General features: G+C 51.1%; 9 protein-coding genes across 9 annotated transcripts; 6 read left to right on the plus strand and 3 right to left on the minus strand.

Moving 5' to 3' along the window:
• Window positions 1–64: 64 nt before the first annotated feature.
• M438DRAFT_305374 (asparaginyl-tRNA synthetase) lies at window positions 65–1,944 on the plus strand (the record flags this gene model as incomplete). The annotated part of the gene is made up of 2 exons (XM_029902225.1): window positions 65–1,620; window positions 1,676–1,944. 2 exons carry the CDS (start codon window positions 65–67, stop codon window positions 1,800–1,802), a joined length of 1,683 nt encoding a protein of 560 aa, XP_029756002.1. The 3' UTR covers window positions 1,803–1,944.
• A 693-nt stretch (window positions 1,945–2,637) lies between these two features.
• M438DRAFT_377894 (3',5'-bisphosphate nucleotidase) lies at window positions 2,638–3,693 on the plus strand (the record flags this gene model as incomplete). Its single annotated transcript, XM_029908758.1, has 1 exon — window positions 2,638–3,693. One exon carries the CDS (start codon window positions 2,638–2,640, stop codon window positions 3,691–3,693), a length of 1,056 nt encoding a protein of 351 aa, XP_029756003.1.
• A 1,362-nt stretch (window positions 3,694–5,055) lies between these two features.
• On the plus strand, window positions 5,056–7,717 carry M438DRAFT_339371 (OPT-domain-containing protein; the record flags this gene model as incomplete). Its single annotated transcript, XM_029904211.1, has 3 exons — window positions 5,056–5,130; window positions 5,184–5,227; window positions 5,287–7,717. The coding sequence occupies 3 exons, from the start codon at window positions 5,056–5,058 to the stop codon at window positions 7,715–7,717; spliced, it is 2,550 nt and encodes an 849-aa protein (XP_029756004.1).
• Window positions 7,718–8,571: 854 nt separating this feature from the next.
• On the plus strand, window positions 8,572–10,192 carry M438DRAFT_377896 (putative alpha-galactosidase; the record flags this gene model as incomplete). Its single annotated transcript, XM_029908759.1, has 2 exons — window positions 8,572–8,805; window positions 8,858–10,192. The coding sequence occupies 2 exons, from the start codon at window positions 8,572–8,574 to the stop codon at window positions 10,190–10,192; spliced, it is 1,569 nt and encodes a 522-aa protein (XP_029756005.1).
• Window positions 10,193–10,371: 179 nt separating this feature from the next.
• M438DRAFT_359256 (uncharacterized protein) lies at window positions 10,372–11,205 on the minus strand (the record flags this gene model as incomplete). The annotated part of the gene is made up of 1 exon (XM_029907323.1): window positions 10,372–11,205. The coding sequence occupies one exon, from the start codon at window positions 11,203–11,205 to the stop codon at window positions 10,372–10,374; it is 834 nt and encodes a 277-aa protein (XP_029756006.1).
• A 938-nt stretch (window positions 11,206–12,143) lies between these two features.
• M438DRAFT_400256 (putative oxidoreductase) lies at window positions 12,144–13,999 on the plus strand (the record flags this gene model as incomplete). Its single annotated transcript, XM_029909459.1, has 2 exons — window positions 12,144–13,132; window positions 13,181–13,999. 2 exons carry the CDS (start codon window positions 12,144–12,146, stop codon window positions 13,518–13,520), a joined length of 1,329 nt encoding a protein of 442 aa, XP_029756007.1. The 3' UTR covers window positions 13,521–13,999.
• On the minus strand, window positions 13,279–14,843 carry M438DRAFT_327313 (uncharacterized protein; the record flags this gene model as incomplete). Its single annotated transcript, XM_029903167.1, has 1 exon — window positions 13,279–14,843. One exon carries the CDS (start codon window positions 14,841–14,843, stop codon window positions 13,602–13,604), a length of 1,242 nt encoding a protein of 413 aa, XP_029756008.1. The 3' UTR covers window positions 13,279–13,601.
• A 774-nt stretch (window positions 14,844–15,617) lies between these two features.
• M438DRAFT_282919 (NTF2-like protein) lies at window positions 15,618–16,215 on the plus strand (the record flags this gene model as incomplete). Its single annotated transcript, XM_029901337.1, has 3 exons — window positions 15,618–15,707; window positions 15,758–15,902; window positions 15,953–16,215. The coding sequence occupies 3 exons, from the start codon at window positions 15,618–15,620 to the stop codon at window positions 16,213–16,215; spliced, it is 498 nt and encodes a 165-aa protein (XP_029756009.1).
• On the minus strand, window positions 16,145–18,284 carry M438DRAFT_121910 (uncharacterized protein). The gene is made up of 2 exons (XM_029898752.1): window positions 16,542–18,284; window positions 16,145–16,493 (listed from the first exon to the last, which is right to left on the minus strand). Exons 1-2 carry the CDS (start codon window positions 18,141–18,143, stop codon window positions 16,317–16,319), a joined length of 1,779 nt encoding a protein of 592 aa, XP_029756010.1. The 5' UTR covers window positions 18,144–18,284; the 3' UTR covers window positions 16,145–16,316.
• Between the last annotated feature and the right edge of the window lie 54 nt (window positions 18,285–18,338).

Below are 18,338 nucleotides of genomic sequence, written 5' to 3' on the forward strand. Positions count from 1 at the left end.
CTGTTGATTGTCATGCGCGCTGTTTCCACCTCACCGTCTTTCACCCACCCATTGATCCGCAAACATGGCCGACAAACCCTCCATCTACGTTGACGAGGAGAAGGGCCTCGACGCCGAATCCGCCACCGGCACCGAGCAGTCCCCCTACAAGTCTGTCCAGCACGCTTTCCTCCAACATGGCGACAGCGCCCAATACCAAGTCCGCAAGAGCGCCGAAGAGCCCGAATGGAAGCCCGCCGCAAAGGCCGCCCTGAAGAAGGCCGCCAACTACGCCGACGCCCAGAAGAAGAAGGCCGCAAAGGAGAAGGATCTCGCCATCCGTCTGCAAAAGGAGGAAGAGGGTCGCCAGAAGGTGCTTGACGAGGCCAAGAAGATCGAGGTCAAGGAGGATACTTCCCTGCCCGAGGCCAAGAAGATGAAGCTCGATAACAAGGACGTCCAGCTGCGTGGTGCCGGCACCGACAAGGGCTCGCGCGTCCGTGTCTTCGGTCGTGTCCACCGCTACCGCCAGCAGAAAGGTCTCGTCTTCATCACCCTCCGTGATGGCTACGGCTTCATGCAGTGCATTCTCCAGGGCGATCTCGCAAAGTCCTACGATGCCATCACCCTCCAGCGTGAGAGCAGCATGGAGATTGTCGGTGAACTCGCCCAGGTCCCCGAGGGCGCCCACGCTCCTGACAACCGCGAACTCCACGCCGACTACTTCAAGGTCCTCTTCAAGGCTCCCGGTGGTGACGACGCCATCACCAACAAGGTCCAAGCCAAGGGTGATGCTCAGACTCTTCTCGACCTCCGCCATCTGACCCTCCGTGGTGAGGTCGCTTCCAACGTCATGTTCGTCCGCGACGCTGTCGAGTTCGCTTTCCACCAGGTCTACCGCGAGGTCCGCTGCCGCAAGGTCTCTCCTCCCGCACTTGTCCAGACCCAGGTCGAAGGCGGTGCTACCCTGTTCAAGTTCGACTACTACGGCGAGCAAGCTTTCCTCACTCAGTCTTCGCAACTCTACCTCGAGACTGTCCTACCCTCCATGGGCGACGTCTACTGCATTGAGAAGTCTTTCCGCGCCGAGAAGTCTCTCACCCGCCGCCATCTTTCCGAGTACACACACGTCGAAGCCGAACTCGACTACATCACCTTCGACGACCTGCTCGTCCACCTGGAAGAGGTCATGTGCCGTGTCATTGAGATCACCATGAGCGACCCTAAGATTGCCGCCATCATCAAGGAGCTCAACCCCGAATTCCAGATGCCTCAACGCCCCTTCATGCGCATGAAGTACTCGGAAGCCATCGACTGGCTGGTAGAACACAACATTCCCAACGAGGAGGACCAACCCCACAAGTTCGGTGATGATATCGCTGAAGCTGCCGAGCGCCGCATGACCGACATCATCAACCGCCCCATCTTCCTGACTCACTTCCCCGTCGAGATCAAGGCATTCTACATGCAAAAGGACAAGGAAGACCGTCGCGTCACCGAGTCTGTTGACTGCTTGATGCCCGGTGTCGGAGAGATTGTTGGTGGAAGTATGAGAATGGACGACTACGATGAGTTGATGGCCGCCTATGAGCGCGAGGGTATTGATCCCAAGCCTTACTACTGGTACACCGACCAACGCAGGTGAGTTTCTTTTCCCTTTTCCTTCCTGAGACATGATACTAATCTGAGTCTTTAGATACGGATCTTCTCCCCATGGTGGTTACGGTCTTGGTCTCGAGCGTTTCCTGGCTTGGTTGTGCAAGCAGCACACTGTTCGTGACTGCTGTCTCTACCCTCGCTACATGGGCCGTTGCACTCCTTAGTTGGCTTTCTTCTCGATCAGCTCACCAAAAAGTGCTGCTTCCATGACTCTTTACTCATTTCTGGTGTTGACTGATTTCATGGCTGGATGGGCATAAGGAGTAGAGTTTGCGAAAAAGCGAAATGTTACACGAATGTTCAGAGTTTCTTCCAATCAATCCACTTTCCAACTTCCGCAGTGTGCCTATCCTTGCTTGTCTTCCCTAGATACAAAACTATGTACCGCGAAGTTTTCGCTCTTCGAACAATGCACAGCGCTGAGCGACACAGATCTTGCTGCAAGTGTGGTACTCTAGTCTTGCTCATGTTTGCGGCGAATCCTCAGACGAAAAATGAAAAGTGTCAATTGAAGTCTTTAAGCTCTCAACCACTTTCTATCCTGGCTCGGTCCAAAGGATGGGTTCCATCTCCACCAATGAATCTTCTTTGCTGTGCAGCAGGCGAAAATAGATGCAACAGACAGCTAACAAAATAACTGCTTTACCAGACAGGGTGCTCCGAACGACATCGAAGATGACGTCACTTTTTGATTCCTCTAGCCCGCGGGCAGCGATTAACTCGAGCACTGTCTACACGTTTGCTTGAGACTCGTCTCGTAACAGCTCTCGAGATGTGGCGCAAGACAGCTTAGATCTCAATAAGTGATCCCTGGTGATGCCTATGTATAAACCAGATACAAGCAAGGTACCTTTTGTTGTCGAGTTGACGAAGTGTTTTTCGGCCGAAGCATCCGGATATTTGCCGTCAGTAAAGAAGGATGACGAGTATGCCCACGAACACACCGACGGCAGCCTGAACATTATCGTGTCATCCAATTACATTCTCTGATACGACAACATGAGCACCCCTTTCGAGCATGAACGCTTGATAGCTGAGTTGGCGGTGCAGCGCGCATCGCTCCTCACGAAACGAGTCCTCGCCGATATCGACAAAGGCGCCCTGGATAAGAGCGATCGCACTCCCGTCACCGTCGCAGACTTTGGAGCTCAAGCTCTCATGATTGGTGCCATTCATCACAACTTTCCAGAGGACTCCTTCATTGGCGAGGAGACAGCCACAGCACTTCGCGAGAATGGACAACTACGAGACCGCGTCTGGAACCTCGTCTCCACCACACACTTGCAAGAGAAGGAGCTCGATCAGCGATTGGGAAACATTGGCTCGGCAGAAGAGATGATGGACACGATTGATCTCGGCAATCACCCTGGAGGCCGCAAGGGACGTATCTGGATCCTGGACCCCATCGACGGCACAGCAACATTCATGCGCAATCAGCAATACGCTGTCTGCTTGGCACTGATTGTCGACGGCGAACAAAAGGTAGGCGTCATTGGATGCCCCAACTTGGACCTTAGCACCGGCAAGATTTCAGAAGAGAACGCGGACAACATGGGAAATGGTCAAATGCTTTCCGCTGTCAAGGGTCAAGGTGCCGCCATCAGACCATTGGGTAATGCCGGTCTACAACCGTCTAAGCCAATCCAAAGACGCGAAGATATCTCCGCCGATCCTACAGCGCTGGACTTTGTCGAGTCTGGCGGAAGCAAGTCTGTCGATCTGGATTTCCATCAAAAGGTAGCCGAGAAGCTGGGCGCTCCATGGCCCGGTACCAACATGTGGTCCTCGCAAATGCGATACATCGCCATGGCTGTCGGTGGTGGCGACATCATGCTCCGCTTCTACAGCAAGAAAGGTCACAAGTCGTACGTCTGGGATCATGCAGGTGGCTTCCTGATCTTCGAGGAGTCAGGCGGCAAGGTAACTGATCTAGACGGCAAGCCTATCGATTTTGGCGCAGGAAGGAGATTCGAGAACAATAGTGAGATGGTCGCTGCTCCCGAGAACGCACAACCTCGTATTCTTCAACTTGTCAATGAAATGATTGGCGCCTGAGGTATCAGCAGCATCACTTGCTCGGCACTCTACTCAACATCATTCGCTCGTCACCACGTCAATATACTGATCGTCACCGTGAAGTCGCAAAGGAAATGTTGCTGAGTCCTGATTGATTATCGACCTGCATGCTAGGTTGGTTGCTACAATGCCGCGGATCGAGAAGAACCACAGAACATCGTCGCGACTGGGCCTATCGGAGTCCTGCAAGAACTATACACCATATGGCATGGCAGTCTGCAATTCTTTGCTTGCCTGTGCCGACAAAGATTGCACGCCATCCTTCAGACAGGCACCTACCTAATACGTACTGGACAACTCTTACGGAGAATACTTCAGCCAAACATCTTTCACTATTCTAAGCCTCAGGGATAACGACAAGTCAAGCCGGCCGTAAGTCTAGAGCCAAGTCGCCTGGCTGAGTCTTGTCAGTGTTCGCCAAGTCCGCCCGGACTCCGCCAAGCTGATAACTGATAACCCTCTCTTTTGCCCCATACAAGAAGCCTGCGATAGGGAGAGAGCTGCGGCAATTTAGGCGATGCATGAAGCAAACTTCGCAATCAGCGCCTATGATCGCGCAACTCCAGGCTTCGGGGACTCGAAGCGGGGTACAACGAGTGTTACGCCACGTTTTGCAAAGGCTGGCTCTCAAGTGTGCGTCCTGGAGCACATGAAGAAGCACAAAGAATGGTCTTGAGGCTTCTACTTGACGGTAGAGCAGATCATCGATATCTTGCCGACTTGAAATAGCGATTTTGTGTTCAACACCCCCAATCGACTTCTCTGTCGCGACTATCGTTGATAACATCCAGACCTCGAGAATAGATTGAGTCGCATTGCCAAGTACAGTTCTTGGCCCGGGCAACTCACCGTTGATGGTTTGTCAACCTTCCTAATTAGGCATCTGGGAAGTCGACCTTTGTAGCGGCGGTATCAAGAGGTCGTCTTTTGATGAATTGAGTTCCAGACGCCAAGCTGTCGCTATCTTTACACTGCTAGATGTTACCCTCAACGACCTCTTCGCTTTGCTTCTTGCGTGTACCAAGAGCCTTGGGACCAGAAACAGTGGCGTGAATCAGTCCGCCAAGCTGATAAAAGTTGACCGCGGCAAATCTACAGTATGTTCAAGCGAGGAATCTGCAGCAAGTAGATGCCACACTGATAGGTAGTGTGCCTGTGTTACTGATGGCGAAAGATGTGACCACACCCTGCAGCGTGAATGCAATGGAACGGCTTCTGGAAGAGATAAGGGTCAAGTACCGGAACAACAGATATAAAGTTGTCCATGCACGAGCCGACTGATCTGATCATCTCTCATCACCAATCCATCTTTCCTCTCCAATCATTTGATTGTGCTTCATCATGGAGAAGAAAGTCGCCGAGGTAGAGATTGAGCCCGTGGGCAAGGATGTTGCTCGAGGCAGTGTCGTGGAGATGGTACGATTTCCATCAAGCTTTCGCTTACAACCAGTCGTTGACCAGAGTATTAGACAAACCTATCAGGCGAGAGTCTTCCAAACAAGGAGTTCCAGGAGTAAGTTTCATGTCCCAGCACTCATCATCCTCTATCATCTTCCGTACTGACACGTCCAGGGATCTCAACGTTACCGCCGATGACTACATTCATGCACGCGAAGAAGCTCAAGCTTTTACTCTCGAGGAGACTAGATCGATGATGGAGATGGTCTGGAAGATTCACGAACTGGACCCCAACTTTCCAGACTCCATCCTCGCGAAGATCAAGGAGTTCTTATTCAACGAGGATGTCTTCATCAACCCCGAGAAGCATGCCGAGCTCATTGCCGAGATCAAGATCGAGGCTGCTTTGATCGTCAACAACTCTCCCTACGCCGAAGTCAGAGCTGTTGTAGACAACACGGATGATCCAAACATGCCCTGCGCATCGCTCCGTGCTTACGTTATCGGCTTGGCCTTTGTCGCTTTGATCTCCGTCATCAACCAGCTCTTCTCCATCAGACAGCCTTCCATTACTGTCGAAGCCAACGTTGCTCAATTGCTCGCGTATCCTGTCGGAGTAGCCTTTGCAAAATGGCTTCCGGATGTTGGATTTACCCTTTTCGGAACACGCCATAGTCTGAACCCTGGACCGTTCTCCAAAAAGGAACACATGCTCATCACCATCATGGCAAAGGTCGGAGCAAACTTGCCATACACGGACTACGTTGTTTGGGTACAGTTCTTGCCTCACATGTTCAACCAGAGCTGGGCCAGTTCTTTCGCATATCAGATCGTTATCGCACTCGGAACCAACTTCATCGGTTTCGGTCTTGCTGGCATCTGCCGTCGTTTCTTGGTTTACCCTGCTTACTGCGTCTGGCCTACCTCGCTTGTCACAATGGCTTTGAACAACTCTTTCCACGACAGTAGCAATCCTTCGGTCATGGGTCCTTTCAAGAAAGTCTTGACTATGTCCAGACTCAAGTTCTTCTACTTGACCTTCGCAGCAATGTTCTTCTGGTTCTGGTTCCCCAACTTCCTCTTCGAAGCACTCAGCATTTTCAACTGGATCAACTGGATTGCGCCCAACAACCTTCACCTTTCTACCGTCACTGGAATGAACAATGGACTCGGCATCAACCCCTTCCCTACCTTCGACTGGAACATCCTGTTGTGGGACCAAATGGACCCTCTGATGGTGCCCTTCTTCAACACCGTCAATCGTTTTGCTGGACTCGTCATCTCCGCCTTTGCTGTTCTCGGCGTCTGGTACTCCAACACATTCAACACTGGTTACCTGCCCATTAACTCCAACAAGGTCTTCGACCACTTTGGCAAATTCTACAACGTCACTCGCACCTTGGATGAGCGCGGCATGTTCGACGCAGAGAAGTACACCGCTTACTCACCCGCATACATGAGTGCTGCAAACTTGACAGTTTACGCATGTTTCTTTGCCATCTACACTGCCACTATCTCGTATGCGTTCATGTACCATCGTCATGAGATCATGATGGGTTTCAAGAATCTCTTCCACCGTGGTGAGAGACAAGAGTACAACGACATTCACAACCGCTTGATGTCTGTCTATCCTGAAGTACCTGAATGGTGGTATTTGTGTTGCCTTCTTATCTCCATCTCCTTCGGTTGCGCTGGTATCGCTGCATGGCCAACCTACACCACCGTCGGCACAGTCTTCTACGGTCTTGCTCTATGTCTAGTCTTTATCATCCCCATCGGTATCATCAGAGCTATCACTGGTATCCCGGTCACCCTCAACGTCCTGGCCGAGTTCATTGGTGGCGCTTGGGTGCAAGGAAATGCGCTCGCCATGAACTTCTTCAAGACTTTCGGATACGTCACTTGCGCACACACCATTCAATTCTTGAACGATCTGAAGCTCGCTCACTACACCAAGATTCCCCCTCGTCACGCTTTCTGGGCTCAAATGGTTGCATGCTTGGTATCGACCGTCGTCTGCACTGGTGTCCTCAACTTCCAAATCCACATCAAGGATGTCTGTACCACCAGCGCACCTAACCGCTTCTACTGCCCTGGAAACAACACTTTCTTCACCGCATCCGTGCTCTGGGGTACTCTTGGTCCTCACAAGGTATTCGGCAAGGGAGGGCTCTACACCACACTCCTCATTGGCTTCCCCGTCGGTCTCGTCATTCCTCCCATTCTTTACTACGTCACCCGCGCCTTTCCCCAGAAGAAGTGGCTCCGTCAAATTCACCCCATCGCTATCATCTATGGCGGTCTTACCTGGGCACCCTACAATTTCGCATACGTTTGGCCTCAGGTCCCTATTGGATTCATGGCAATGGTTTGGCTCAAGAGCCGCTACCTCGCTTGCTGGTCCAAGTACAACTATGTGCTCAGTGCTTCTTGGTCTGCTGCCATTGGTATCTCTGCCATCATCATCTTCTTCAGCGTGCAATACTCGGGCAAGGTCAGCGTGAATTGGTGGGGTAACGAGGTCTCGTACCAGGGCTGTGAAGACACTGCTTGTACCAGACTTACCCTTCCCAAAGGAGAGTTCTTTGGTCCTCGCTCCTGGTGATCTCAGCATGGTTTTCGTGCTTTAGACGTTTCTCATGATTATGTGTTGGAGGTTTACTGTCGCTTTTGTCTTGTTCATATCTCCTGATAATGACTCCCTAATCAATCATTGACTTCAGCCTTTCGCGACTCCGTTTGAACGACTTGGGAATAGACGACTCAATGGAATCATCCTTATAAACCAAACTGCAACTCGTGAATGCTTTGTGTTGAAAACGCTGCGCGCCTTGGAGACGCTTCCCCATGTTAGTAGCGTCATTCACAACTTGAACTCGGCCGAGTTCATCCCCGCACTTCTCCGCAGATCACTCCGCACACCCCCGTGGTTGATCTTTTTCTCGCGACGAGCATCTCCTCGAGATTAGGCAGATATCTCAACTAAATTTGAAACCATGAGTATGCGAGCAGTAAGCCTTGTTTCGTTCAAGCAACCTCTGTGCTTCCCCGCCGGGCCAGTCGCATATTCAACGACGCAGCTGCAGCTATACGGGCCCGAAGCAGGACGCGACTTGCACCAGTAGAAGCATAACGCGGTGTCGGATCGACGCGTAGAGTCACAAGGTCTCGTATAATATATAACAGATACATTCTGGCTTTCCTCTCGGTTGATTTGGATACGATGAAGTTGAGATGAGCCGAGTAGGACTGAAATGACCAGCCAGCCATACCAGGTATGACATCGCCAGCCGAGATCAGATCACTGCGACATAAAATGCGCTGGAGATCCACTCAAGAAAGCCATCTTTCACTGGCAAGTTTATTACGATGTATGTCAAGACAACATCCCTCGCAACTCTCGGCGTCCTTGCCACAAAGGCGGCAGCTCTAGACAATGGTTTTGGCCGAACTCCGCCGATGGGTTTCAACACATACAACCCTGCAGCATGCACAATCAATCAGACCTTCGTTCGAGACTCCATAAACGCCTTTGCAGACAAAGGATTTGGTGCAGCTGGCTACAATATCTTTGGTCTGGACTGTGGATGGCAGGGCACTCAGCGCCAGTCCAACGGATCTATCACCTATGATGCTGGTGCTTTCCCTGATGGCATTTTGCCTCTCAGCAAATTGGCGAACAGCAAAGGCTTTGTGAGTTGTCACTTCCATCGAAGATCTTGATTGTGCTAATCTCTATGATCAGAAATGGGGCATGTACACCGACCAAGGTGTGAACGCTTGCGACACAGGAGTTGACCGACCTGGGTCCTTGAATCATGAGAAGCAGGACGCTGCCCAACTGGCAGGATGGAATGTCGCATATATGAAGGTCGACAACTGCTACATCACCGCTGGTGACAACGCCCCCAAAGATCCCAGAACAGACTTTCCTTCTCGTTACGGAGCTTTCTCCAACGCCATCCAACAAGTCGGCATCAAGGGCATGCTTGTTTGCCAATGGGGAACGCCTTACTCAAGCCCCAGCGGTCTACAAGGTCCTGCTGAGTGGACCCCTCCGCTCTCGACATCTTTCCGTGTCAGCGACGATATCACTCAGGGTTGGGCGAGTGTCTCTCGCATCTACAACGAGGCGATTAATGTCAATTTGAGAGGACTGAACGGACCCGGCCACTTCTCCGATATGGATCTACTGGAGGTCGGTGAACCTGGCATGACGACTGATGAGCAAGCATCTCATTTCGCCATCTGGGCCATGTTCAAGAGCCCTCTAATGGTCTCCACAAGGATTTCGACCATGTCAAGCTCAACCCAGGCGATCTTACAGAACAAGGGTTTGATTGCAATCAATCAAGACTCTCTTGGCCAGCCTGTCGTCCTGACTCAGCGCTTCACTGGGGACAACGATCAATTCGCCGGACCTCTCGCCAATGGTGATGTCGCAGTGCTTCTCGTCGATCTTAGCAACACCAAGCGGACTCTGGGCATCAACTTTTCTGCCCTGAACATTTCTTCCGCCACAGTCACCGATCTCTGGACTGGCAAAGTAGTTTCGAACGCAAACAACTACTTCACCACCGTCAACGGCCACGGTTCAGTTGCTTTACGTTTGAGCAATGTCAAGAAGTCTACTCCCGCAGCTCCCAAGCTGAACTACTACGAGGCCGAGGCTGGGCAGTTCGCCGGCAGCGCAGGTGTCGCATCTTGCTCTGGATGCTCCGGCGGCAAGAAGGTCGGCAACGTCGGTAATGGCAACGGAAACACACTCACCTTCAGTGGTATCCGCACAAGCCAGGCGACCCAAGATGTCCGATTCGACTATATCGATTGCGAGATTGGCTATGCTTTTAGTGGAGGATATGGTAACGTTAGAGGTGCGAGCATCAGTGTCAACGGTGGTGCTGCACAATCCGTCAGCTTCCCTTTGACCGGCTACAACTGGGACAAGGATGTCACGAAGGGATTCTTGGTCAGACTTTCGGGCTTCAAGACTTCAGGTGACAACACGATCACTATCTCGGGACTGTCAAGTGTGTCACCGTATGCTCCCGACTTTGATAGAATTGGTGTAGTGGCTTAGATGTTATAAAGTCCTTTACAGAGTCCATAAATCGCCGAGAAGAATCTAATCCTCACACATCGATACCATTCGCTTTGATCCTAAAACTTTCAGCGTTATCGTACACCTTTCATAGAGAGACCCGAAACTTACGAGACAAGCGGAGTTAGCTGCATGTCTTTCGTGACTCTCAACACGATCTATCTGCATCGCTCACATCTGATAGTGCTCGAGCCGGCAGCGCCTGTTGTTCTCAGCAACTCCCAGCCAACCTCACACCTCTGGTTCACTATCTCACCAAGGAATCCTCTAATCCAGTCATCCCAGTCTCTCGCAACCGTCGCATCCCACTTCTCCATCCAAGCATCGACGGCCGTCTGCACTCCCTCGTTGCCATCACGATTCCAACCCAGACATATCCATCCTGCTCTCGAATCTGACTTCGACGCATTATCCCAATCCTCGCCCCAAACGCCCTCGTCGTCGAACTGCTGCATTTTGAGCTTTTCGACTCGAGAAGCTGCGAACTTGGGAAGAGTAACTTTGAGCCCGACACCAGCGGTATAGACGGCTACGACGCGGATTGTAGGCCTCGAATCGCCAAACATAAGCTCATGATCCTCTCCCATGATCTCTTGCGTGCAAAACCAGATTGCTGCACTCTTGCCTTCTTTTTCGTGTTCTTCTTCAGCGATCATGGCTTGTGCTGCGAGTAGTTCCTCTTTTCTAGTCTGCTGCCTTTCTCCGTATGTGCTCGCCGATTCCAGTAGAACGTAGTCCCTAACCAACACTAAAAACCCAAGCATGATAAGGAGGCAGACGATTGTGCCTAGGAAGAGTGGGATGAAAATCAGAAGATTCGAGAAAGATTTCGGAGATCTCCAAAGGGTGTCCCATGCAGAGGTTTCAGTCGCCTGAGGTCGATAGAGGTGACTTGGGTATGTTGGGAAGGCTGTCGGTGTGATTCCGTAGACAGTCGTTGGTGAGATGCTGGATGCAGAGGGGGTGGGATCGGCTCTGGGGAGCATCATCATGGCGTTTGCTGCTCTTGAAAACTTGTAATTCCTCAGAATCGGCTTCCTCGTGTTCTTTTGATCGTATCCTGTGCTTTCTTCTCAAGGGCTTGACGCAGGAGGAAAGCTTTGGAACATCAGTGTCCCCAAAGATGAAGACAACGAGGTGATCCGTCGGTAATGGCGAAGGCTGCCAGGAGTAGTGCAAGCTTACGACTTTGCGATTTCGCTGACCAGTGAGATTGGCTTTTTATCACTCAATGCGAAAAAGCGAGAAAAGTCGAATCCAGCATTGCAATATATGTTCTTGACGAAATGCGTGGTATGGAGGCTTCTGCATTCCTCAATGGCATGGCGCAGTAACAAATCACCCTTTGTTTGCTCCATTTGGTGAATGATCAATTGGAAAGGTCATGCCTTGCTGATTCAAGAAATTTGCGCTCACCCCAAGCCGCATGTCATGTCTTATCATCACTTGCCAGTCCTTGAGAGATCGGAATTGATGTTGCACTCCGTGAAGGAATCTGCCATCGCTGCTTCCTACAGATTCTGGTTCGTGTACCTCGGGACTTCGTTCGTCTCCCCAGATCGTGTGCTCTCATTGTTTGTTCGGACTGTACGTCGTGACAGCTGTCCGAATTCTTCGCGATTCCAAGCATCCAACGATGAGTTGTTGATTTATCTTCAAACATGCAAGATGATGTCGACATTCAATCGAAGTCTCGGTGGAAGGTGCAACTTGGAGGATTTGGCTGGCGCCTGGATGACCCCTCTTCGGTCCCGAGCTTCGTTCACTCGGTCCCGAGTTTCGCAAAATCACCATCAACTCCATGTCTATAAATCAAAACATTTCGCCCAAAATTCAGAGGGAGACTCATATAAGATCGTAGCTGTTCCTCGAGCGGTCAATAGTCTGCAACTTCGATCACTTTTCATCGAAAATTGTCGCAATGTCCAACATGCTAGTCCAACGTCCGACTACTAGAGCTTCCGCCCCGAAACCTCAATCTATTCTCATAGTTGGTTGTGGTATCGCAGGTCCAGTTCTTGCGTCTCTTCTTCTACGATCCCCTGGTCCAGCTTCCTCACTCCCTCACATCACCATTCTCGAGCGCAACCCTTCTCTCATCTCCTCCGGCCAGAACATCGACATTCGTGGTATCGGCAAACAAATCATTCGACTTCTCGGCCTCGAAGACGAAATCAAGAGGTCCACCACGGGTGAAGAAGGCGTACGATTTGTAGATGAGAACAATCGTTGCTGGGCTGAATTTGCAGTCGACAAGAGTGGGAAAGTGGAGACCGGGACGAGTGATGTCGAGATCTTACGAGGACGACTTGCCGAGATCTTACTTGATAAGACCAAAAGAGACAGCAAGGATGTCCAGGACAGAGGAGGCAAAGGTGTGGAGTTCATCTTTGAAGACAGTCTGGGTTCGCTTCGTCAAGATGAGAAAAAGGCACATGTTCAACTCGCTAAAGGGGGAGAAAGAAGCTTTGATCTGGTCGTTGGTGCTGATGGTTTGCACAGCCGAACTCGCAAGCTGGCTTTCGGGAATGAAGCAGAAGGTTGTTTGAAGAAGTTGCACATGTTTGCAGCTTTCTTCAGCATGCCGAAGGAAGATGAAAATGGCGAGTGGAGGTCTTGGTTCCATGCTCCTGGAGGTGTCAGCATCATGCTTCGACCATCGGGCACTAAGGAGAAAAGTACGGTACTGATCCTCCTCGCCGACAAGAGTGGCATCATCGCAGATCAGCTAGCTGGCTCCGAGAGAAGCATCCCTGCGCAAAAGAAGCTGGTAATGAGCAAGCTTAACAGGATCGGTTGGCAGGAACAGAGATTAACAAAGGCGGTGGAAGCGGCTGACGACTTCTACTTCGACGTCACAGCGCAGGTCAACTTGGCGAAATGGTCACACGGAAGAGTCGTGCTTCTAGGAGACGCTGGGCAAGTATACCTCACCTGATTCGTGGCTCTTACTAACCTGTATTACAGGTATTGCGCATCACCTTTCTCAGGAATGGGTACAACCCTCGCTCTGGCTGGCGCATACCATCTCGCCGGCTCTTTGGTAAACAATCCAAGCTCTCATTCCCAAGCTTTCGAAGCGTACGAAGAAGCTATGCATCCTCTAGTCGCAAATGCCCAGAAGCTGCCGCCTGCAATGCCACATTTGATTCATCCTCAGTCGACGAGGGGTGTTTGGGTACTAAGAATTCTTGTCGCGGCGATCTATTGGTCCGGAGTTGGTACCTTACTGTTCAAATGGAAAGGTCCACCTGCAAGCGTCGTGAAATTGAAGGAGTATGGACTTTTAGATGAGAAGGGTGAGTGAAGGACGGACTTCACGCATACATCGAGACAGCAGCCACTCTTTACTCATACTTGCATCCCGATTTCTCCATTTTCATCTTCATCATCCCGCTTTTGCCATCTGAGCTGCAGCATGGCATCTGCGACGCATCCCAAAGATGGCCAATGGCGTCAAGAAAACCTCCCACGCGAAAAGAATTGGTAGAGCCTGATGCAGACGGTGATTCCCACCTGACCATATCTGTATCAAGATCTGATAGGCCTCATGGGCTGGAGCAGCATACCCGATCCGGTAGAATACAGGCGACAACTCAAATGGGACCAATAGGCTAGTAACATTGAAGATGACGAAGCTGAAAATGAAGAACGGAACAAACTTGATGGGAACAAATGCAGTCACAACATCGGTGTACAAGAAGTCGACGTGCATGTATAGCCAGTAAACCAGTACTGCAAGAAAGTACTGGCCCGCGCTGAGATCCCAGCCGTCCTGAAAGCCGAAGACGAGGGCGCTGGCGCATACTGCTCCGATGAAAGTGTATACAAGTGCGATGGCGCTTCGGAAAGAGCAATTTCTGGCAAGAGACCAGCGGCCGAACAATCTTCTCTGTCCACAGAGGATGTTGAGTGCCAAGACGAAGAAGAACTGCATCAGGATTGGATAGACTAGTCCGATTGTGTTGTAGATGGTTCTTGCACCTTGCACTGTCTCTTTGATGTTCAAGGTGGTCGAGGCGATAGGATGAAACAGTGCAGAAGCAGCTTTTGTGTTTCTTAGGGCAATCTCCAGGTTCCGCGATCCGTTGTCTTCCTGATATATGGCTTCCGTCTCGGACACGAGTGTTCGAAGATTTGGCTCGATGTAGCCTTGGATGGTGGAAGCATATCTAGCTCCGTTGTATACGAAAGTCAACGCGTCGTTGGCGTTGTATTCTGCCGTAGTATCGTTGCTTCGCAAGGCTTCATTCAACCTATTCGAGGCTCCAGGATTGCTGTAGATCGCGGCCCAAAATTCTCCAACGAGAACAGCATGTCTGATGTCGGAGACCTTCGCATAATCAGTTGTGCTATGCTCATCGACGGACGGAAACGTATCGGCTCGAAGAGAAGTGGCTGCTGAGCGGAGGCTATGTCCAATGGAACCGTGATCATAGTCTACCATGAGTATCCTCAGATTGTGAACTCTCTCTGCTTCGTGATAAAGTGTTCCATTTAAATAGGAGATATCGGCGAGGAATAGCACCTGTACAGCAATAAGAGCAGTGGCAAGCGAAACAAGGAGTTTCTCGCCTTCTCCTGACCAGATACCTTTTCGGGGTTGTGATGGAGAGTGGCTTGGAATCATCTCTGACGAGGATGGAGCTAGAGAGGATGCAAGTGGTGAGCGACGCTTTCAAGTGTCTGGAACAGCATTGCCTGGAAAGCCTCGTTCCTCTTCCTCGTAAGAATGGTAACAATGCGCATTTCCATCAAGCATAGTTTCGGTCTCGGTGTGTTCGGTGAGCGAAAGAGCGCGAAGCGACATTGCAAAAAGTGTCATTCTGCTTTCAGGGCTGGCCAACCAGTCCACTTTCCGGACGTCACCGCGACATGTTGGCCTAGTAAGACCTCGTATGGTCTCTCCCCGGAAGAATGTCTCATCTGAGTTGCTAAACTTTTCGCAGCCTGGTCAGAAATTGAGATAGCGTTCATTCGATGGCTGCAGACATAGTAGCGCCATAACAAACGCGTATAAACACTCGGTCATAGGAGCGTTAGATTATGGTACAACCTGTCAAACCAATGGAGTCGTAATTGTGGAAGAATGAAGGTTACCGGAAGGGAGATTTGAGAATTGGGCGGGCACGGGAAAGTGGAGGAAGTACCCGAGGCCAGATAATTCCGGCTTCCGAGCGCGGGTCCAAGTCGAAACCGTTAGTTGTCGCTCACGCGCAATCCGCCAGTCTAATCGAAAGTAGAACAAGTCGTACAGGATGTCAGTCGATCGGGGTGGATCCAAAGTGTCCCCGTGCTCTGTATAAGTACCGTACCAACTCCTCAAAATCTCTTCCCGAGAAACATATTGCAGCCTGCTGTCAACTCAGGTTGATCCCCCAGGACCAACTGTACCAAAATCAAGATGGCAGTCACATGTTCAAGCCACACGTTCGAGGACGACAAAAGCTTCAGACGACTCTCATGGTCTTGGGCAAAGGCGTATGATAAGAAGGTGAGATCCCTCTCAGTTAGGGCTGCGTGGTAGTATCTGATCTCGATCAGGACTGGGTGCTGCTGCGATCAATCTGTACGCCAAACGTACAGTGGCTCTACAGCGATCTCAATCCGGCATTTGAGGATAAGCAATTGACGGCAGAAGAATACGTTGCCGAGATGAGTGCACAGCACGGTCTAGGCGACTCCCGAAGTAAGATACCTCTATCCAGCATTAGTCTTCCAATCATTGACTTCCGACAGTCACTACGCAACATCTTCTAGGGGCTGTGGTGTTTGAAGAGACCGAATTTGATGGTACATATTACATAACTGGTGACTGGCAAATCCAGGCCTCGCATCGTCGTGTCTTAGCCGACGGGGAGATCAGAGTCTGGAATGGTTTCAGCTATGTCAAGCATTATTATGCTCGAGATGCAGATGGAGAATGGAAACTGAGTGGCATACAGCCTCATGATGTGCTGATGCAAGATGGTCATCCTGGCCTGGTTTTGGGCGCATTCTAAGATGGCACCCCAGCAGCTCGGAGTCAAAGCTTTGGAAAGCTTCCAGTAGATAGTTAACCATGCCAAAAGCAATGTCACCCAGAACATGCAGGTCCGGTGGATCACGAACACTGCGTCGTGGCACTCTGAATTAGAGCTTCACAAGCCTTGGAGTCAAGCCGAGACAAAATATCCAACAGTATTGTCAGATCAGCTTTGACCCTCTCTTTGAGCTGGCGGTTCGTGGCTCGGCTGGCGATCTCGAGTAAAGTCGCGCCAACTAGTCTGATCTTTTCATTCTGCACGATGTTAGCAACGCCTGACGTGGTACTCGCTACAAGTCATACCAAGGGCTCGCCATTGATTCGGAGCGCTTCAAAAGGTGCATCTTGTACAACACGAACTATGTCGCGTGCAATCTCACTGCGGCGTAGGTCCATGAGGAGTGGGTCTTCCGGTAAGCCAAGAAGAGATTGGAGCCCATCTTCGGCACATCTTTGTGTAACGAGCATGCGCAGATAGAAGTTGGTGACTAACAAATTGGCTACTTGCACATGAAGATTAAGCAAGCTGAAGTTACCCCCTGGGCTAGTCTCAGTAGTGTTGTCAACTCTTGCGAAGCTTTGTAGACATCCTGGCGCATTATCTAGCACAGTCGTGAGTCTGACGTAAGAATTGATCAGATTTGCTCGTTGCATGGGCGAGATATCTTTCAATGGGTGAGAGTCATTGTGCATGACCTGCTTTGACGCACATCCCATGTGAAACATCACCTCTGAGGCATGATAGTAGAATCTCTGGCACAAATTGAAGCCCGTGATGAGTGTACTCTCGGAAAATGAAGAGGACAAGAGAAGGGTGCTGCCGGCGCTAGCTGGTTCGTTGACAGTCATGGACTCGCCGAAGATGAATTGATGCATGGTGAAATGGTTGTTGTTGAGGAATGCGGAAGACTTGTCGCTGGTGTATAATTGCCAAAAGACGTGCCGGCGGAGGCGAGCTTCTATCTCGTTGAGACCAACGTATGCTGCCTCGTCGTACAAGCGCATTGCTTGAGCGATCCTGATCGCTTCACCCAGCAGAATCCACGAGAGTCGTGTCTGACCCCCGGCGTGCATGCAGTTGCCATGGAAGTAGCGAGTTATGATTGAACTTGCGTCTGGATCCAACAAGTCGTCATCACGACACAGATCAAGACATCTTCGCGAGGTGCGCAAGAAAACTGGAGCGAGTGCTATTCCATAGGGACAAAGGGTAGGCGGTAGCATCCAGCCCACCTCCGCGCACAGCGCGGTGAGCAAGGCCATTGACCTTACAATCTCCATACTGGAATCCCTAGTGTCGGTACTGAACCGATCTTGTGTTATAAGATCGGAGTCCGCATGCTCGAGACCTGAGACAAGTCCACGAAACAAGATGATACTTGCTCTGACGGAGGACTCGTGGACTAGTGGTGCCAAGGGAAAGAGATGTGCGACGAAAGCATCAACATGTCTGTTCATGATTACCTCAATCGGCTCTGTAATGCCTACACCCTGGATAGCTTGGTAGAGACTGATCAACTCAAGAGTCAACCGGTCTTGAAATCTTTTGTATGTATCGAACGCCGTAGCAGGAGCAGGAACAGGAGTGTGGCCAGTGACCGCAGATGAGGCGTGTAAAGCTGATGGAAGAGCGGACTGCTCGGTGGACTGATCTGGGAAAGATGTGTACCCATGAGATTGTAGTAGGTGGAGGTCGGGTAGGTCTTGTCGAAGCGACCGTTCAGCGGCAGCCGTCGGGTCTGGTTGGTCCGCCAGAGATCCATGCTGACTTTGGACAGGTGAGGTTGAATGTTCGGACACGCCAGGCACTCTGGGAGATCCGCCAGGTAAAAGGGGCCGGGGTGAATGTGTTCTCCTGGGGCCCCGCTTTCTTGGCTGAGAGTAGACACATTCGACATTGCTCATGCGGCAGTACGAACACCCAGGCAGCGCCTTGTCGCACTGTCGGATGTCTGGTTTAGCCGCTTGATTGATGTGAGAGGGTAACACGTGTGCCTACTTTGATCTTGCGGGCCCGGCAGACATTACAGGCCCTAGTGCGGGGATGGTCAGGCGGCATGGATTGGTCGCGGATGGAGTTTGTAAAAGACCGCGGCGTTT

The sequence above is a fragment of the Aureobasidium pullulans genome, assembly GCF_000721785.1.
Source record: "Aureobasidium pullulans EXF-150 unplaced genomic scaffold scaffold_29, whole genome shotgun sequence".
NCBI lineage: Eukaryota > Fungi > Ascomycota > Dothideomycetes > Dothideales > Saccotheciaceae > Aureobasidium > Aureobasidium pullulans.